This window comes from Chiloscyllium punctatum, chromosome 10 (assembly GCF_047496795.1).
Source record: "Chiloscyllium punctatum isolate Juve2018m chromosome 10, sChiPun1.3, whole genome shotgun sequence".
In the NCBI taxonomy this organism is placed as follows: Eukaryota; Metazoa; Chordata; class Chondrichthyes; order Orectolobiformes; family Hemiscylliidae; genus Chiloscyllium; species Chiloscyllium punctatum.
In genome coordinates this window covers 38701206-38720780 of record NC_092748.1, presented here as the reverse complement: position 1 = coordinate 38720780, position 19575 = coordinate 38701206, and the positions used below count along the sequence as shown (strand labels likewise).

The 19575-nt window shown below is 39.8% G+C and overlaps 1 protein-coding gene and 1 long non-coding RNA gene across 2 annotated transcripts in view; one reads left to right on the top strand and one right to left on the bottom strand.

Moving 5' to 3' along the window:
- dnah7 (dynein, axonemal, heavy chain 7) overlaps nucleotides 1–19575 on the bottom strand; it is a 398230-nt gene that overhangs the window by 194199 nt on the left and 184456 nt on the right. The window contains exons 36-39 of the mRNA XM_072578963.1: nucleotides 14337–14492; nucleotides 11203–11371; nucleotides 5587–5713; nucleotides 644–863 (exon numbers count right to left, since the gene is read on the bottom strand). Coding sequence (XP_072435064.1) covers nucleotides 644–863; nucleotides 5587–5713; nucleotides 11203–11371; nucleotides 14337–14492 — 672 coding nt within the window. The remainder of the gene's footprint in view (nucleotides 1–643; nucleotides 864–5586; nucleotides 5714–11202; nucleotides 11372–14336; nucleotides 14493–19575) is intronic.
- LOC140482059 (uncharacterized) overlaps nucleotides 1–19575 on the top strand; it is a 126357-nt gene that overhangs the window by 82781 nt on the left and 24001 nt on the right. The window lies entirely within an intron of this gene.

The following is a 19575-nucleotide window of genomic DNA, read 5'->3' as shown; positions in this document are numbered from 1 at the left end:
ACAGTCTGCGTTCTATAGATTTAAGAAAATTTGTCCCAATGTGGGAAGAATAATAATCAGAAAGTACCTTACTGGTGGTGGTGGCTTTAAGAAAGCGTCTGGAGATGGTCAAACATTTGGCAAGATGGGGATGGGAATTCGTGGAAGCTGGAAGCAACTAAGGAATATTATAAGGACTGTAATTCTGTGGTGAGTGCAATGTGTGATAAGTATAAAATGGAATCATCTTTTTCATAGTTTAAATTGCAACTAGCCTATTTTTTAAAAAACTAGCATTAAATCAATAGCTGTTTTATTCATTTACTGTAAAAGTTATAAAGCATGAAATCTTTTTATATATTCTTTCAGCTGTCAACTGGAAACAAAAAAAAAACTCTTGAAAAATTATAGGTCTCTGCACAGATTGTAACAGTTATGATCTAGTTAAACAAATGAGCAGGCACAAGAGGCTGTGTAGTCTACTCCTGTTTGTATCATGTTGGAATGCAATTTGTTCAGGAAAGAAACATGATTCCTACTGGGAGATTATGTGATACTAACATGTTTTCTTTCAATACCAGTAGCCTACCAACAAGCATTTCTTATTTTCATTGAAAATTAAATCAGGCCATGCCCCAGTAATGCATATAAGTAGAGATTTCACCTCATGAACCCAGAGACGCTTGATCACAGCTGGAGATTCTGATGTTTCTGGACTGGAAAGACACACCCCTTGAATAACACGGGAAAAGTCCCGCAGGTTGAACAGATAGTGAGACTTAGCTGGTGTTGGGAGGAGATTTTTCATTGCTTCCTTGTAAACAACCAAGGTGGCATTCACAACTTGTGAAGTTAGTGTTCCAAATTCTGGTTGGAAAGTGAATCTAGATGACAATACAATAAATGCAATCAAAGTCACATTTATAGTAGAAATGCAGATTTGATTATTCATAAAAAGATAAAATACACTATTAATTGACAGAACCACAAACTCATTACAAAGAGTCATAGTCTCGATTTTGTTGCATATAGTTTCAACTATGTTATTCCATTATAAACAAGTGATAACATGTGGCAAAATTGTAACACTTTGCTGCATTAAACAGCAGGGAAAATTTACAGCAGATCAGGAACTTGCAAGTTTGTGTAATGGACTTTGCTTTGGCTTTTTAACTCAGCCACATTAGCACCTTAATTCTGGGTTTCTTGAACAAACCTTACCTAGTCAGGTTTGGGCCATGATCATGCCTGCTTACTTAGATGGACTCAGTTGAGGCAGAAGGAATCATGCTACAATTAGCAGGACAGGACGAAAGAGCAGCTTCAATGATGAGTCTCAGCAATGTCCCCAGCCCTCCTTTATTCCTGGAGTTAGATCAGAGGTTATGTTGTAGGTTGTAAGGGCCCAAATGGAAAAGATGTTCCCAGCAGACAGGAGTAAAAGATCAGTTTCAAAAACAAAGCAAGCATAGAGTAATCAGCTAAGGAGAGTGATACTTCAAAGTTGGATTAAATGCCAAAAGAAATATAGTGGCCTCATCATAGCAGTAAAAGGCGAATGGCATCCCACATTCAAGATTCAACCCGCAGATTGTTACTCCCATAGCATTCTCCTAAACAGTACTTCTGAGACCAAGAAACCTTGTGGTTTCACCCAACCTTCCATCCCTCAAGACTCCTAGTCAAATACAATCTGAAGGGCTGACGCTGGCACTTCATCTTATTGTTGTCTCACATCCATCACCAACATTAGAGTCATAGAGTCATAGAGATGTACAGCATGGAAAACAGACCCTTCGGTCCAACCTGTCCATGCTGACCAGATATCCCAACCCAATCTAGTCCCACTTGCCAGCACCCGGCCCATATCCCTCCAAACCCTTTCTATTCATATACCAATCCAGATGCCTCTTAAATGTTGCAATTGTACCAGCCTCCACCACATCCTCTGGTAGTCCTATCTTTACCCTCTGTGTGAAAAAGTTGCCCCTAAGGAGGTCTCTTTTATATCTTTCCCCTCTCACCCTAAACCTATGCCCTCTAGTTCTGGACTCCCCCACCCCTGGGAAAAAAAAACTTTGTCTATTTATCCTATCCAGGCCCCTCATAATTTGTAAACCTCTGTAAGGTCACCCCTCAGCCTCCGACGGTCCAGGGAAAACAGCCCCAGCCTGTTCAGCCTCTCCCTGGAGCTCAAATCCTCCAACCCTGGCAACATCCTTGTAAATCTTTTCTGAACCCTTTCAAGTTTCACAACATCTTTCCGATAGGAAGGAGACCAGAATTGCATGCAATATTCCAACAGTGGCCTAACCAATGTCCTGTACAGTCGCAACATGACCTCCCAACTCCTGTACTCAAAACTCTGACCAATAAAGGAAAGCATACCAAATGCCTTCTTCACTATCCTATCTACCTGCGACTCCACTTTCAAGGAGCTATGAACCTACACTCCAAGGTCTCTTTGTTCAGCAACACTCCCTCGGACCTTACCATTAAGTGTATAAGTCCTGCTAAGATTTGCTTTCCCAAAATGCAGCACCTCACATTTATCTGAATCAAACTCCATCTGCCACTTCTCAGCCCACTGGCCCATTTGGTCCAGATCCTGTTGTAATCTGAGGTAACCCTCTTCGCTGTCCACTACACCTCCAATTTTGGTGTCATCTGCAAACTTACTAACTGTACCTCTTATGCTCTCATCCAAATAATTTATGTAAATGACAAAAAGTAGAGAACCCAGCACCGATCCTTGTGGCACTCCACTGGTCACAGGCCTCCAGTCTGAAAAACAACCCTCCACCACCACCCTCTGTCTTCTACCTATTTAAACTATCCACAAATGAACTTCCACCTTCTCTAAGTACTCCATTTCTCACAAACTTAACTCACCTTGCAGCTTGGAGACAGGACAGAATTTCTATTGTAGTTACCCAGTCTTTGCTATCTTAGCCACTAAGGAGGAAGAGGCTATGGCAATTAACAGGGTTGCAGAATGAGAATGAGATCTTCTAGAAAGCTGGAGATGGAATTGGATTTCACAAAGGTCATGAACAGAGTACTCTCAAGTTGAACAGAAAAAATTACCAACATCAATCTGCTCATTAGCATAATGATGACTTTGAACAGTTTTCCCTAGTCAGTTCTAATTTGTGTCTCTCAATGGATAGCCTTTTGAAGACACGTGAGCCAACAGTTATGGGAACAGATAGAAAAGTGAAGTTGAGACAAAGTTGGATAGCCATGATCTTTAAAAAACTGACAGAGTACACTCAAATGGCCAAATGGTTTACTCCTGTTCTTAAGTCCTATCTTTACATGTTCCCAAGTTCTTCAAATATGGGAGAGTAAATATTGCTGAAGGAGGCTGAGGAATCCATAGAAAAGACTGCACAATCCTAAAATGCACCATAATACTATTCAGTCATGACTTTAACCAGCACCAGCACATATGTCATGATGGAAACTCAATGGGATATAGGCAGGTTCTCATTTGGTGAATCCCATAAATCATTTGAGCAGAAGGAGGCTTTGGTGATAAGAACAGTAGGTTCTTATGGTCACATGATCCTCCCAGCACTGTTTAAGTGAGCACAATTGTTAAGTATCAATTGAACAGGGAACAAGTCATCTATGTGAAGGATTATTCTTGAACAACAGCAGAGAACTATGAGGTCAATTTCCAGAGGCACTGCCTATAGTTAGAGACTGGCAGTGTTAAGTTTCCAATATCGAAAAGTGTGGCGCTGGAAAAGCACAGCATCCGAGGAGCAGGAGAGTCAATGTTTTGGGCAGACACCGTTCAGCAGTATTGGGGGGTGGTGGGGGGCTCAAAGGTAAATAGGGGCTGGGAGTTGGGTTGGGGGGCATCCTCATCCCTGATCCAACTCCCCAATTCAGCATCATCCTCTTGAACTGTCCCACATGTACATCTTCCTTCCCACCTATCTGCTCTACCCATTGCTCCAATCTATCACCATCACCTCCCACCTGCATCTACCTATCGCCTTCCAAGCTACCTTCCCCACAGCCCAACTCCCAGCCCCTATTTATCTTTCAGCCCCCTTCCCCCCTCACATTCTTGATGAAGGGCTTATGCCTGAAACATCATCTCTCCTGCTCCTCGGATGCTGCCTGACCTGCTATCCTTTACCAGTCCTACACTTTTCAACACTGATCTCTAGCATCTGCTGTCCTCACTTTCTCCTTAGTTTCCAACATGTGCATCATGATATAACATTTGTTCAGATGCCCGACTCCATGAGAAAATAGCTATCTGCATGGAGCATCTGAAGCAACAAGCAACCACATGCCCACTGATTTTCATCAATGTCCTGTACAGACACTGTCTTTACAGATAGGTGCAGACTTCCCCAATCAGTATTTCACTTGACTATAGCAAAGTGCTTTCCAGCCCTTGGCTCGGAGAGAAATGTTAGTGGGATATCTGAGGGAAAATGAACAAAGGATACAAGGAAGTGAGATTCTGTACAAAGCATGTCCATGTCTTACTCCTTGTTTTGCTAGACACTTAGTTAATGTGTCCCACAAATGTTAGGCATTGCAAGATGGTAGAATAAAAATGTGAATCTAACCAATTCTGGAGTGAGAGTTCATTGACATAATAGGAGCGTTGAAGTAAGTGATTTGGGGGGAAACTGCTAAAGTGGAGAAAAGGATTGAAAGTTACATGTGGCAGTAATTGCTAAGCTGTAAAGCACAGCACAAGATGCATAACTGTAGCATTTCCTCAATCAAAATGTGTTAAGAAGGAGCAGTTTTTGATATCCTACTTCAAGAGAGTGAATGTGGTGCTGTTACCAAACTGCATAAGGAAGAAAAATTTATAAAATCAGCCTTTTGAGCAGCCTTTTGAATTTCTGAAATTATTATTCCACAGTCTTAGGGAGTAAGAGTCAGCTGGTAGTCAGTGCCAGTACTTTCACCCTCTGTGTGGCACAAGAGAAGATTATGTGCGACTTGGTGATGTGTACACTTACACATCCTGCATTCAATATCCTGGCTTGGAACACTAACTAAGGGAAGTCATGCATTTGTTGCTTCTAGCTTGGTGGTTTGTTATGCTGGCCAATAGTCACAGATGGCACTTTTATACTATATTCATAATCCTATCCAAGTATAATAAAAATATTGGTGAAGGTATTTGAAAGAAAAAAAAAGACCAGCCATGAACGGTTCCTCATTTGCATATTTGTCCTCAAACAAGATAGTCCAGTATGCAGACTGCTGAGCAAAAGTTTCTTCCTGGTTAGCTAAAACACTTTTTTTAAACCACTTTACATATAGGAACAATAGGATGTGCAGCTGAAAACACTCAGGAAGCTTGTGTTGCTTCCTCAAGAAACATTTAGCAGATGCTACCTATTTAAGAAGTTCAACAACAGATAGTCATGTCAAGAGAATTCCAGACCAAAGTATAAAGGCAAGAAAATAAAAACAAAAAGTGAAAACATAATTTTAAAAGCATTTTAACAGATCACTCTATGCCTTTTCTATGCATTTTCAAATAACAGTAAGTTATTTAAACTTGACTGAAGCTTCTGCCAGTTCATTCAAACATTTAAGTCTTTAAGTAATGTAATATACCTTAGGGTAAACTGCCAATCAAGGATCCGAGAAAAAATGATGTACATAGTTTGGTCTTGAAACTCATTAATAGTCATAGCATTAAAGTGCCTCATGAATCGAGGTGTAATTGGGTTTCGACCACCACCTAAGAGCAACATAATTTTGTTATTAACAGAGGACATCACCACTATTAAGGAACATCAGACACATTATTAGTGAACAAAATGGATGCCAAAGCTCCACAAATATAGGCACAGAATTTTTGGCCTCCAGATGGTCAGAAACGGGACATACCAGATGTGCATCCAGATCCAATGGAAGTCCCAGCACAATGACAGTAAGTCAATTGCTTGTGAAATTTACCCTTTGGGTGACCAATTACCTGGTGCCTGGAACTCACTAAACAAAACTCCAAAAAAGTGCTGGAGAAACACAGCAGGTTGGGCAGTATCTGTGCAGAGAAAAACAGGTTTAATATTTTGATTCCAATTGCCCTTCGTTCGAAGTGGTCACCCAACAACATAAATGGCTGCTCCACTGATCTCTGCTGAAAATTACAATCAATGCATTTCTAAATAAGGCAAAATGTGAATTGGCCTGGTGTTATGCATGGTTTACCAAAGAAGGCTTATGATAATATACTAGGAATATTGCAGAGGCTGCCATTGAACTTCTATGCAGTGGTTCAGATGGAGCTCAACTTCAATTTGTATCAGGACTTTGAGCAGAGCACAGAAAGCAAATTTGTCTAACATGGATCAAATGACTAGCTATACGACTACAACAGAGGTGACAGAGGCTCTACTGAGAGTTCTGTTCTCAGAAACTGGATATACTGGCAATGGAGTCGACTGCTGCAAGAGGATTTCTGTTCTTCAATCTATTCTCACTCACATTCACAAAAGAGTGTTGAGGATCATATGAAATATCTTTTATGGTAGGTCTACAGGCTGTAAGTATAGAAGAAACACTTTATGGGAACACTTGAAAACACTAAATAAAAGAGCTCGCAGTGCTGTATGCACTCATCATCCTGGATTGCAGTACTCCAAGAAGGTAGCTCACCACAATTTTCTCAAAGACAACAGATTAGGGAATGGCAATAAATACTGGTCTAGCCAGAGATGTCCCACATTCCTACAACAAATGTTTTAAAAAGGACAGAAACTAAGGATTTTCACATTAGTGAATCTCAATTATTCCTGTTAACTACTGAACAAAGAGGAAATTGAGGTGTTAGATAAATTTGTTTTTCTCTTCAGAATTTGGCTTGTTTTTTTACAGTTGCAGAAAAGTGAGAGCAGAACATTCCAATAAGGGGACAGAGAAGGCAAAATATTTTAGCGAACCCTGGATGATGGAAGAGATTAGAGAGTGAGATGAAGCTGAAAAAGTATGCTCATGACATGTCAGATAGATAATATAATTGAGAATCAAACTTACTATGAAGAAGAAAAAAATAAGAGAAACAGAGAGAGAGAAGGAAAAGTACAGTTTGGACTGGAGGCCTGTGACCAATGGTGCACCGCAAGGATCAGTGCTGGATCCACTGCTTTTCATCATTTATATAAATGATTTGGATGTGAACATAGGAGGTATAGTTAGTAAGTTTGCAGATGACACCAAAATTGGAGGTGTAGTGGACAGCGAAAAAGGTTATCTCAGAGTACAATGTGATCTTGATCAGATGAGCCAATGGGCTGAGGAGTGTCAGATGGAGCTTAACTTAGATAAATGTGAGGTGCTGCATTTTGGAAAGGCAAATCAGAGCAGGACTTAATGGTAAGGTCTTGGGGAGTGTTGCTGAACAAATAAACCTTTGAGTGCAGATTCATAGTTCTTTCAAAGTGAAGTCACAGGATAGTGAAGATAGGATAGTAAGGATAGGATAGTGAAGGCAGCATTTGGTATGCTTTCCTTCATTGATCTGAGCATTGAGTATGGTAGTTGGGAGGCCATTGTGGTTATACAGGATATTGGCTAAGCCACTTTTGGAATATTGTGTGTAATTCTGGCCTTCCTCTTATAGGAAGGATGCTATGAAACTTGAAAAGGTTCAGAAAAGATTTGTAAGAATATTGCCAGCGTTGGAGGGTTTGTGTTCTAGGGAGAGACTGAATAAGCTGGGGCTGTTTTCCCCAGAGCATCAGAGGCTGTAGAGTAACCTTGTAAAGGCTTATAAAATCATGAGGGGAGTCCAGAACTAGAGGTCATAAATTTAGGGTGAGAGGAGAAAGATTTAAAGGGGGCCTAAGGGACAACTTCTTCACGCAAAGGATGATGTGTATATGGAATGAGCTGCCAGAGGAAGTGGTGGAGGCTGGCACAATTGCAACATTTAAAAGGCATCTGGATGTGTGTTTGAATAGGAAGGGTTTAGAGGAATATGGGCCAAATGCTGGCAAATGGGACTATATTAACTTAGGATATCTGGTCGGCATGGATGAATTGAACCAAAGGGTCTCTTTCCGTGCTGTACATCTCTATGACTCTATGACATTGGTAAGGCCACTTTTCAAATATTGCCTTCAATTCTGGTCTCCCTACTATAAGAAAGATATTGTTAAAATTGAAAGGGTTCAGAAAATATGAACAAGGATGTGCTGCATTTGGAGGGTTTGAGTTATGCTCAACTGAACTGGTCCCATTTGCCAACATTTGGCTCATATCCCTCTAAATTACATAAGTGGCCTCACCAATGTCCTGTACAGCCAGACTCCCACATCCTATAAACAATAAAAAGAATGAAAGCATGGACAATAATGGTGGAGTAATTCCATTAAATTGGGAATTTACAAGAGACCATATTAGAGAAGTGCAAATAACTTGGAGGACTATGGTACTGGATATGGAAACAGAGTTAAGGATGAGGCAAGGTCAGAGATGGATCAGAAAACAAGCATCAGAATTCTAATGTCAAAACAGTTCTTGTGAACAGGAGCCAGTGTCAGTGATCATGAGGTTTCATCCCTTTATTTAGACTTATAGCAGTTTGTTAGAACTGAGTGGCTTGCTAGGCCATTTCAGACTGCAGTTAAGAGTCAGTCATAACATAGCAAAGATGAGTGGGAAAACAGAGGACTGGGAAGCTTTTAAAGGACAACAGAGGATTACTAAGATGGAAAGATGCAGAGAAAAAATGAAGTACAAAGGTAAACTGGCCAAAAATATAAAGGAGGATAGTAAAAGATTTTTCAGGTATGTGAAAGGGAAAAAAATGGTTAAGACTAAAATTGAGCCCTTGAAGACGAAACAGGGGAATATATTAGGGGGAACAAAGAAATAGCAGAAGAGTTGAATTGGTACTTCAGATCTGTGTTCACTGGGGAAGACACAAGCAATCTCCCAGAGGTAATAGTGGCTGAAGGACCTGAACTGAAGGGAATTTATGTTTGCCAGGAATTGGTGTTGGAGAGACTGTTAGGTCTGAAGGCTGATAAGTCCCTGGGGCCTGATGGTCTATATCCCAGGGTACTGAAGGAGGTGGCTCTAGAAATCGTGGATACGTTGGTGATTATTTTCCAAAGTTCGATAGATTCAGGATCAGTTCCTGTGGATTGGAGGGTGGCTAATGTTGTACCACTTTTTAAAGAAAGGAGCGAGAGAGAAAGCAGGAAATTATAGACCAGTTAATCTGACCTCAGTGGTGGGAAAGATGCTGGAGTCAATTATAAAGGATAAAATTACAACACACCTGGATAGCAGTAACAGGATAGGTCAGAGTCAGCATGGATTTATGAAGGGGAAATCATGCTTGACTAATCTTCTGGAATTTTTTGACGATGGAACTCTGAAGATGGACAAGGGAGATCCAGTGGATGTAGCGTACCTGGACTTTCAGAAAGCCTTTGATAAAATCCCACATAGGAGGTTAATGAGCAAAATTAGGGCACATGGTATTGGGGGCAAAGTACTGACTTGGATTGAAAAGTGGTTGGCTGACAGGAAACAAAGAGTAGTTGATAAACGGATCCCTTTCGGAATGGCAGGCAGTGACCAGTGGGGTACCACAGGGATAAGTGCTGGGACATCACCTTTTTACAATATATATTAATGATATAGAAGATGGTATTAATAGTAACATTAGCACATTTGCTGATGATACAAAGCTGGGTGGCAGGGTGAAATGTGAGGAGAATGTTAGAAGATTACAGGGTGACCTGGACAGGTTAGGTGAGTGGACAGATGCATGGCAAATGCAGTTTAGTATGGATAAATGTATAGTTATCCACTTTGGTGGCAAGAACAGGAAGGCAGATTACTACCTAAATGGAGTCAAGCTAGATAAAGGTGCAGTACAAAGAGATCTGGGTGTTCTTGTACACCAGTCAATGAAGGCAAGCATGCAGGTACAGCATGTAGTGAAGAAAGCTAATGGCATGCTGGCCTTCATAACAAGAGGGATTGAGTATAGAAGCAAAGAGGTTCTTCTGCAGCTGTACAGGACCCTGGTGAGACCGCACCTGGAATATTGTGTGCAGTTCTGGTCTCCAAATTTGAGGAAAGACATTCTGGCTATTGAGGGAGTACAGCATAGGTTCACGAGGTCAATTCCTGGAATGGCGGGACTATCTTATGTTGAAAGATTAGAGCGACTGGGCTTGTATACCCTTGAGTTTAGAAGACTGAGATGGGATCTGATTGAGACGTATAAGGTCATTAAAAGATTGGACACTCTGGAGGCAGGAAACATGTTTCCGCTGATGGGTGAGTCCCGAACCAGAGGACACAGCTTAAAAATAAGGGGTAGGCCATTTCGGACAGAAATGAGGAGAAACTTCTTCACCCAGAGAGTGGTGGGTGTGTGGAATGCTCTGCCCCAAAAGGCAGTGGAGACCCAGTCTCTGGGTTTATTTAAGAAAGAGTTGGATAGAGCTCTCAAGGATAGTGGAATCCAGGGTTATGGGAATAAGGCAGGAACAGGATACTGATTGAGGATGATCAGCCATGATCATAATGAATGGTGGTGCAGGTTCGAAGGGCAGAATGGCCTACTCCTGCACCTATTGTCTATTGTCTATTGTATATTATTTTGGCCTCAACTCACATGTTGGCCAGACCAGGTAAGGACATTAGTGAACCAGATTGAACTTTGTAACAATTGGTAATAGTTATTGAGAGATGAGCTTTTAATTCCAGGCTTTACTAAATTTAAATTCCACCATCTGCCACTGTGGAATTCAAACCCACGAACCATAACACTAGCTTGTGGATCTGGATGACTAATCCAGTGAGATTAACATTATGTTACCACCTCAACTACAAATTTTGGACTTCCCTTGCACCTCTCTGCCTCTCTATTTTGCTTTTTTCCTTTAAATCATTCCATAAACTTAAATCTTCGACCAAGTGTTTGGTTATCTGATCCAATATCTGCTTATGTGCTTCAGTGTGCTCGTTTGCTCTATAATTCGCCTGTGAAGCAACTTGGAACATTGCGTAATGTTTAAACCTCCGCATACATATAAATAAAGCTGTTATTCTTTGGATGAAACAGGCATCATTAACACTTCAGTAATATCAATACTTTTAAGTTTAAGATGATTTGTTTATATTATTGTTTTCCTATCTCCATAAATATTTATAATTTATTTTAATTTAGCACTGGAATACTCATGCCCCTTAAGAACTCACCTGGTGGTCCCATCGCACACATAATTTGAATGTCCACTAGTTTAATTGTGCTGCAGTCCTTTAGATCATACCAATTCCAATGGTCTAACCATTGACGTAGAAGCTCAACTGGTGGCTGAGCACCATAGACTTCTCTTTGTGGCATGTTCACATCGTCCACAAATACAACCTGGATAAAGTAATAGCAGAGTGTTAAAATGAGAAATGTTGTATTTCAGGTTAAGTTCAAAAGAACTGAGGTTTTTCTAATCACATGAGACATTTAGGGACACCTTTGTCATTTAGAGAATCCATAAAAATTTATATCAGACATTGCACATGTGATGCCATAACAATTTATAATTGTAGCTTATAATTAACAAAATAAAAATGCTTGGGAGCAAATATTCTGATTAGGTACTCTGAATAGAAGTTGAGCGTCTATTCAGAGTGGAGACAGAGAGGTCTACAGATGCTGGAGATCAGAGTTGAGTGTGTTGCTGGAAAAGCACAGCAGGTCATGAAGGACTCCAACCTAAAATGTCGATTTTCCTGCTCCTCGGATGCTGCCTGACCTGCTGTGCTTTTCCAGCAACACACTCAACTCTGATCTCCAGCATCTGTAGACCTCGCTGTCTCCAATCTGAATAGATGCTCACCTGATTAACCAGGGAAATTAAGAACAGTATCTAACTGAAAAGAAACATGCAATGTAGCAAAGATTAGTAAATCAAAGGATTTGAAAAGTTTTAAAAGCCAACAAAAGATGACCAAAGAAAAGGAAGAAAGTAACTATGAGGGTAACTAGCAGCTAACATAAAAAATAGACAAGAAGAGCTTGTTTAAATGTATAGAACAAGGCAACTGTGAACATTGATTCATTGGAGAATGAGGTTGGGGAAATAATAAGGAGGTAGTAGGAAATGGCAGAGGAGTTGAATAAATATTTTGCATCAGTCTTCACAGTAGAGGCCACTAATGATATTCTAAAATTCAAACTAATGACGGGGTGAGGGTGAGGGTTGGGAGGGGAAAAAATGAACAAAACCAACAACAATTACTGGAGAAAATGCTCTTAGGAGACTAAAGAGGCAAATGGCCAACAATCACCTGGACCTTTTGGATTGCATCCTCAGATTCTATAGGAAGTTACAACAGGGATCATTGATAGTAATCATCCAAGAATCTTTAGATTGTAGAAAAGCTCCAAAAGATTGTCAATATAACACCCTTATTGAGAAAGGGAGTTAAACCAAAAATAGTTAACCTTGGGCAGGTTAGTTTAATATCAGTTGTTGGCAAAATGTTAGAGTCCATTGTAAAGGATGTAATAACAAAACATTTAGAAACCCTAAATATAACCAAGCAGAGGCATCATGGCTTCATGAGAGGAAACTCGTACCTGGCTAATATATTAGAGTTCTTCGAGTTAGGAAAGGGGAGTCATTAGATGTATTATGTTTCGATTTCTAAAAGGCTTTTGATAAAGGATCACACACGGCTACTTAATAAGGTAAGAATCCATGGTATTGGGGACAGTATATTAGCATGAATAGAGCATTAACTAACCGATAAAAAAGATTTGAGATAAAGAAGGCATCTTGGCGTGACAACCTGTAATTGTGGAGTACCACACAGACCAGTATTGTGGCCATTATTATTTACAAAATATATTAACAACCTGGATGACAGAAATTAACGCACTATTGCCAATACATGATCCATTTGTTAATGACAAAAATAGGTGGAAGATCAAGAGTGAGATTGATACAACAAGGCTATAGAGGGATATAAGTAGGTGAACTGAATAGGCAAAAAATGGCAGATGGAATATAACATGGGAAAATTACATGTTATATACTTGGCAAGAAGAGTGAAAGAGTAGAATATTATTTAAATGTGTAAATACTGCAGAAAGCTATTGCACAGAGGAATTTGGGGTTCCTAGTACATGAATTAGAAAAAGCTGGCATGCAAGTTCAGTGGGAAACAAGGAAGGCAAATAATTAGTCAGTTCTGCTATAACGTGTGTTTCTTCAACACAAATTGACTTCAACACGATGAAAGAATTTAGATTGTTTTTTGCAGAATGCAAACTTTCCTTACCTGTATTGACTATAATGCGATTCCGGCCCCATTACTTTAAATGTTGCAGCTATTCCACGATTTTCTTATAACGCAAGACTGCACAAGAACTGAACTATCACATTATATTAGAACTGACTATATTTGCCTTTATTTGCCAGGCATGATTTTCCTTTTATGAAGTCATGATGACTCTATTTGATTGCATTTTGGGTTTCTAAACGCTTTATTATTACATCCTTTATTATGGACTCAAAAAGAACATCATATATAAATAGGGAGAACTAGTTAAAATTAGACATTGGTTAGATCACAGCTCAAATACTGTGAATAGTTTGGGTCCCTTTATCTAAGAAAAGATATATTAGCATTGGTGGCAGCCCAGACAAGGGTCATTAAATTGATTCTGGGTATGAAGAAGTTGATTGGGTAGGGCTTATACTCATTGGAGCTTAGAAAATAAGAGGGGACCTTATCAAAACATTAGATTTTTAAGAGCTTGACAGGTTAGAAGTAAAGAGGTTGTTCACTTTTGCAGAAGAGGTTGGGCCCAGAGGGCATATTCTCAGAGTAAGGAGTCACCCATTTAAGACAGAGATGAGGAGGATTTTTTTTCTGCCAGATGGCAGTGAATCTATGGAATTCTTTATCACATAGGGCTGTTGAGGCTGGGTCATTAAGCATTTTCAAGGCAAGATAGACAGATTTTTAATCAGGAAGGAAATGGAATTGAGGATTATCTCATTGAATGGCAGAGTGGACTCAAAGGCCTATTTCTGCTTCCGTTTTATGATCTTATGGCCTTGTATATTTTTGACTTACTGGCATGGGAAACCTACAGTCCCCATCTGAAATAACTATAATCTACCATTCATACAGTCATCCTGTGTCAGCAGGAGGTCGCAACCCCATTTCAAGAATGATGGTCAAGGAAAGGGGAAGCACTCAAGGGAAAGCAGAATAGCAGGTAATCAAGAAACTTCAAATGATTCTCAGCAGTAATACACATTCACTACTTTTCTAATGTTGCCAAATTATTTGATTATTAATTCAAAGTCTTAATTTCTTACCATTTTTTTGCCTAGAGGTGGACCAAAAACTCCCTTTCTTCTTTTGTCCAGCTTAGACATGATGATATTTTGAGTCTGAGCAGCAGTAGTTTGGGCTGAAAAGTTAATCAGCAATGGTTTATAAATGTCTTTGTTCAGATGATTTAATAAGAAATCCTAAAAGAAAGCATTAGGAAGTTTATTAATACACAGAAAATACATTTCATTTCTCAATACACAGTACACAGCTTAAATAGTACATAGCTAAAATTAATGGTTTGTTATGTAATTATTTTTTCTAATATCATCAAAAACATGAAATTTTATATTCCACTGAATTCAATATCTTTTTACCACAATCCTAAAGCAGAGTACAAACAAGAGTGATAGCAGAATATAATGCCTTACAAAATTTCAATTATACATTGCATTCTTTTCATGCTGGGAGCAACCTTCAATGTGATTAATTGTTATAATGTTTATGGTAATTCACTGAAGACATGCAAAAACTGCCAGCCATCTTTATGAATTTGACTCCTAAAAACTGAAAGAACTGCGGATGCAGTAAATCAAAAACAAAACTAGAAATTGCTGGAAAAGCTCAGCAGGTCTGGCAGCATCTGTGCAGAGAAATCAGAGTTACCATTTTGGGTCAGATGACCCTTCCTTAGAACTCTTCCATTTTTCTCTTCACAGATGCTGCCAGGCCTGCTGAGTTTTACCAGCAATTTCTGTTTCAGCTTCTTCATTTGCTAGTGTCTATTTAAGCAGTGTTATTGGAAAAGAAGTGGTGAGAAAGCAATATATTTTAATGTCAGCCTTGATTGCCCTAGAATAAAAAAATGTTTTGTAACAGTCTGCTTTGGTTAGCAGCACAGCCTCCAAAACACAGCTCTTTTTTTAGATTAGATTACTTACAGCATGGTAACAGGCCCTTCGGCCCAACAAGTCCACACTGACCCTCCGAAGAGCAACCCACCCCGACCCATTCCCCTACATTTACCCCTTCACCTAACACTACGGGCAATTTAGCGTGGCCAATTCACCTAACCTGCACATCTTTAGACTGTGGGAGGAAACCGGGGTACCCAGAGGAAACCCATGCAGACACGGGGAGAATGTGCAAACTCCACATAGACAGTTGCCCGAAGCTTTTCCTTTGTGAGGAAATATAGCATCCAATAGATTTGGTGTGTTTGTATACCAGATTATCTCATGCTGGTGAAGCACAGTGCCATCATCGTAAAATTAGGACAAACATTTGCGCTCAAACACGGAGGGCAAAAAGAAGTCAAAAATATGAAGCAATATTCACAGTTTAAATTTGACAGCGCACAGAATCTATTTTGTTAAAACAAAAGACAATTCTAATTACACAGGCTCCAAGAGAAGAAAGGATTTTTTTTATTTCAAATTCATCACTGTCTTAGCATTGTGCATACTTTAGCAAATTACATGGCATTTGACTCCCTAGGGCCACATTAAGGTTTAATGCCCACTTATATGGTGCTTTTTTGTCCACAGGTTAAGTGAGCTTTAAGTACTGCACTATAGACTGGGATCAATACATCAAGGGCAGTTTTCAAGGCAGACAGACAAATACAAATGAGCAGACAATTTTAAATTATAGTCTATCGTCATTCACACCATAAGATTGGATTTGAAGATAATTATGGGTAATTTATTAATCTAGTCAGAAATCACCCATTCCTTCAATTCAGCAACCTAATTTGGATCTGTCCATTTACAGATAGAAGCAAATAAATAAAATTATTGCCAGGAGTTAATGTTTTTACTTATATTTTTATGTGATCAGCCATGGAATACTGTACAATCAGGACTCTTCTGAGATGTAGGGAGATAAGGAGGTAGCTTGTCTATGCCTGAGATAGCGCTGTGCGTTCCCACCCTCCCTTCCTCCATGGCCCAGACTCCTTACCATGGACTCTTCCCACTCTTGGCCAGCCTACTAGCCTGCCCCTTCCAGCCATGACTTCCTCCAGCCAATTGGTAAACATCACTTCCAAAGAGGAAGAACCGTAATTACTCACTCCAACTGCAGTAAATTGACTGCCGAGAGTGTGGTGCTGGAAAAGCAAAGCAGGTCAGGCAGCATCCAAGGAGCAGGAGAATCAATGTTTCAGGCATAAGCCCTTCACCCCGAAATATAGATTCTCCTGCTCCACTGTGCTTTTCCAGCACTACACTCTCAACTCTGATCTCCAGCATCTGCAGTCTTCACTTTCTCCTGCAGTAAGTTGACTGCTGCATTCAACTGATAGGCAGTCCTAAATCTGAAGGTATATATTACTCACATACATATAACTTAATTGGGAAGGAGAACTTAATTCTGGCAAGATAGCCTTTGAATGATCATGTCAGGGAAAGCTAAGTCCTTACCTCCAACTCATGTAAGATTCCCTAGCCATCTGACTTCTCACTCCTGAAAGCTGCACAAGGTTCTACCCCCTGTCTCCATTATAGCTAATGCATCAATCTATTCATTTATTTCCACCACACACCCTACTGTTCTTTCCTGATCCACTGTGTTTAATTTGGTCAAAAATGCTGTTCAGTTTCAAAGCCTTGATATGTCTAATGCTGCCTTTTGAACTTTCCTAAATCTTCCTACCATCACCCATAAACAACTTATGCTCCTGCAACATTTTATTCATTTAAAGCCCCATCTACTACCAGGATAACCAGCTGGGTTTAAGTGAAGCCTATCCTAATAAAATAGCTCATTCCCAGAACTAGTGCTAGTAGCATATAAGGCAATCTTGTAATCTTGTGTACCTTTATGCAAAAAGTGGTATGTGGTTCAACTAAGAAACTAGTGGGCAGAAATATCTATTATGGATTCTAGTTTGGCATCAAATATGCTAAAGGACATCATTACTGTTCAGATTCAAGATAAGTTTTACTTCCTAAGTATTAAGAGTTTTATAGGACAGGCAGTTTGAATGTTCTCTCCCCCATCACAACCTTCCAGGGCCCAAGCCTTGAAATCATCCTTCAAGTCCACTTGTGCAGACCATCATTCACAGCAAACCTGCAGCATTACTGGAATCTTTGTTGCTTAGCCCACTTGTCTGGGAGATGGCTTGGAATGTACAGAAATGCCAATAATTCCAGTCTGGCCTTACTACAAAAAAAAGAATGGCAGCACAAAACCTCCCCCATCAGACCCAGGTGGCATGAAGAAAGGTCACAATGCAGATCTGTACCAGTAGCCCACACCAAATAACATTGATCCAGGGTAGGAAAAGGATGAACAATCTCCAACTCATTGGCACAGTTATGCCATCTGATCTTGTCACTACAAAACATTACTCATTGTGGCATTGCTCAGTCTAACATCGCCACCACATAAGTAATGACAATATGGGACAATCACATGCAAACCTGAGCATCACATAGGTAATATGTACTGAAGAGCTGACCACCACTTAATGCTGTCAACTGCTGACAGTTCCTGGGCAATATGCTTCATATTCACTTACAAGAGATTTCCAAGACCAAGCATGAAGTCATATGCTTATAAAGTATTCATGTCACCATTACAATCAAATTCAATCATCTGTTTGCATAAGATCATCCAAAACAAGACGAAATGGCTTGGACTGTGGAGTAGGCTACAGACCTGGCAGAAGAGGAGTATGCTATACCCATGCCAATGAAGAGACAGGAATGTCACAAATATCCAGTGACAAGGCCTGTAGCAAGTTATTCTACAGTGAACAGACAGTGTCAGACACATTGCACTGTCACAACTGAGGATGTTCACAACTCATTATTTTGTTTCCACACTACAAATGCTGGCAGCCAGCAGAAGAGGTGGAAGTCCACAACCTTGCCCATTGGCACCACCATCTCTAAGGGTGATGTCTCTGAAATCTCAGAGGAGGCACTGGAATGACATTGAAGTGCACCCTCTACCAGCATCATGGCGAACCAACATGTAGAGTAGGTTTGGGGCACATCACTGACAGCAGAAGAAACCATACTTGAGGTCCCTGACATTCAGAGAACTACTGGGAATCAAGTACCCGGTCAGCCATATGCAGGTAAAGCACCTGAGTACTCAGACATAAGTGATATGCATATGCTGAGGCTGGCAGGGGGTTATCAGGCAGTTAAGCCACAGACCCTCAATAGACTAGAGTGAAATACGGAGAAGACTATCCAAGTTCTGTCGACTATCATGACTCTGCCATGTGAGCTTCAAATGTGGCTTAATGGTAGAGACAATTCTACAAACGTGCACTTCCACCAAGGAGTTTCTAATTGCAAAAACCATGGGCTGAAGTTTGGACTATAATATAATCAACTCGTACAATCAAAAATCTTGGACATCTACTGTAGTGCCCATGGCTCCATGCTGGATGTATCAGATCGGAGAATTACTGTTCCAGTGTGAATTACTTTCAAATATTAATCATACAGTACCATCCTAAGCAATTTTCAAAATCAGGTACCTATGCAAGTTAATTATTCTGATTGTTTTGTATGCATCAACGCTTGCATAAGTATGGTTCAGAAAGAAATGATGGGCAGATACAAATGTAAGTTAAAGATTAGATTAATAAACGTAATGATGTTACTTAACTAGATTTATCTCTGAATCAACATTATTAAAATAATTTATTTGTTTATTGCTATTTGTGGGACCTTCGTGTATGCAAACTAGCTGGGGCTGTTAACTTCATTATTTCATTGGCATTGGAAGTGAGGTACACAGAGATCAGAAAAAAACTTTATTTTCTTTGCAATTTTACAAATAGGTCAAATTGACTAAGAGACAGAAAACAGTGTATTATAGCACATACATACTGCTGGATCAGCAGGTCTAGCAGAACTGAAAATATCTTCAGTTCTGAAGAAGAGTCATACTGGACTCCAAATGTGAACTGTATTTTACATCACAGATGCAACTAGACATGTTGCGTTTCTCCAGCATTCTCTGTGTTGGTTTCAGATTTCTAGCATCCACAGTATTTTGCCTTTATTAGGGGACTAAGGAGTTGTTTTGCACACTAAATGTGGTTTTGCAATGGTGTCTCCTACAGTTCAATGTTGAGACCACTGTACCTTTTGATATAATGCATACTATATTAATAGCCTAGATTTGGATATATGGAGAATAATTTCAAAGTTTGCTGATAACAATGGATTGAAAATTTACTGGTTTAAAATAGTTTAAGCTTCAGGAAGTCATAGACTAGTGAAATGGGCAGAAATGTTGCAGAAGAAATTTAGC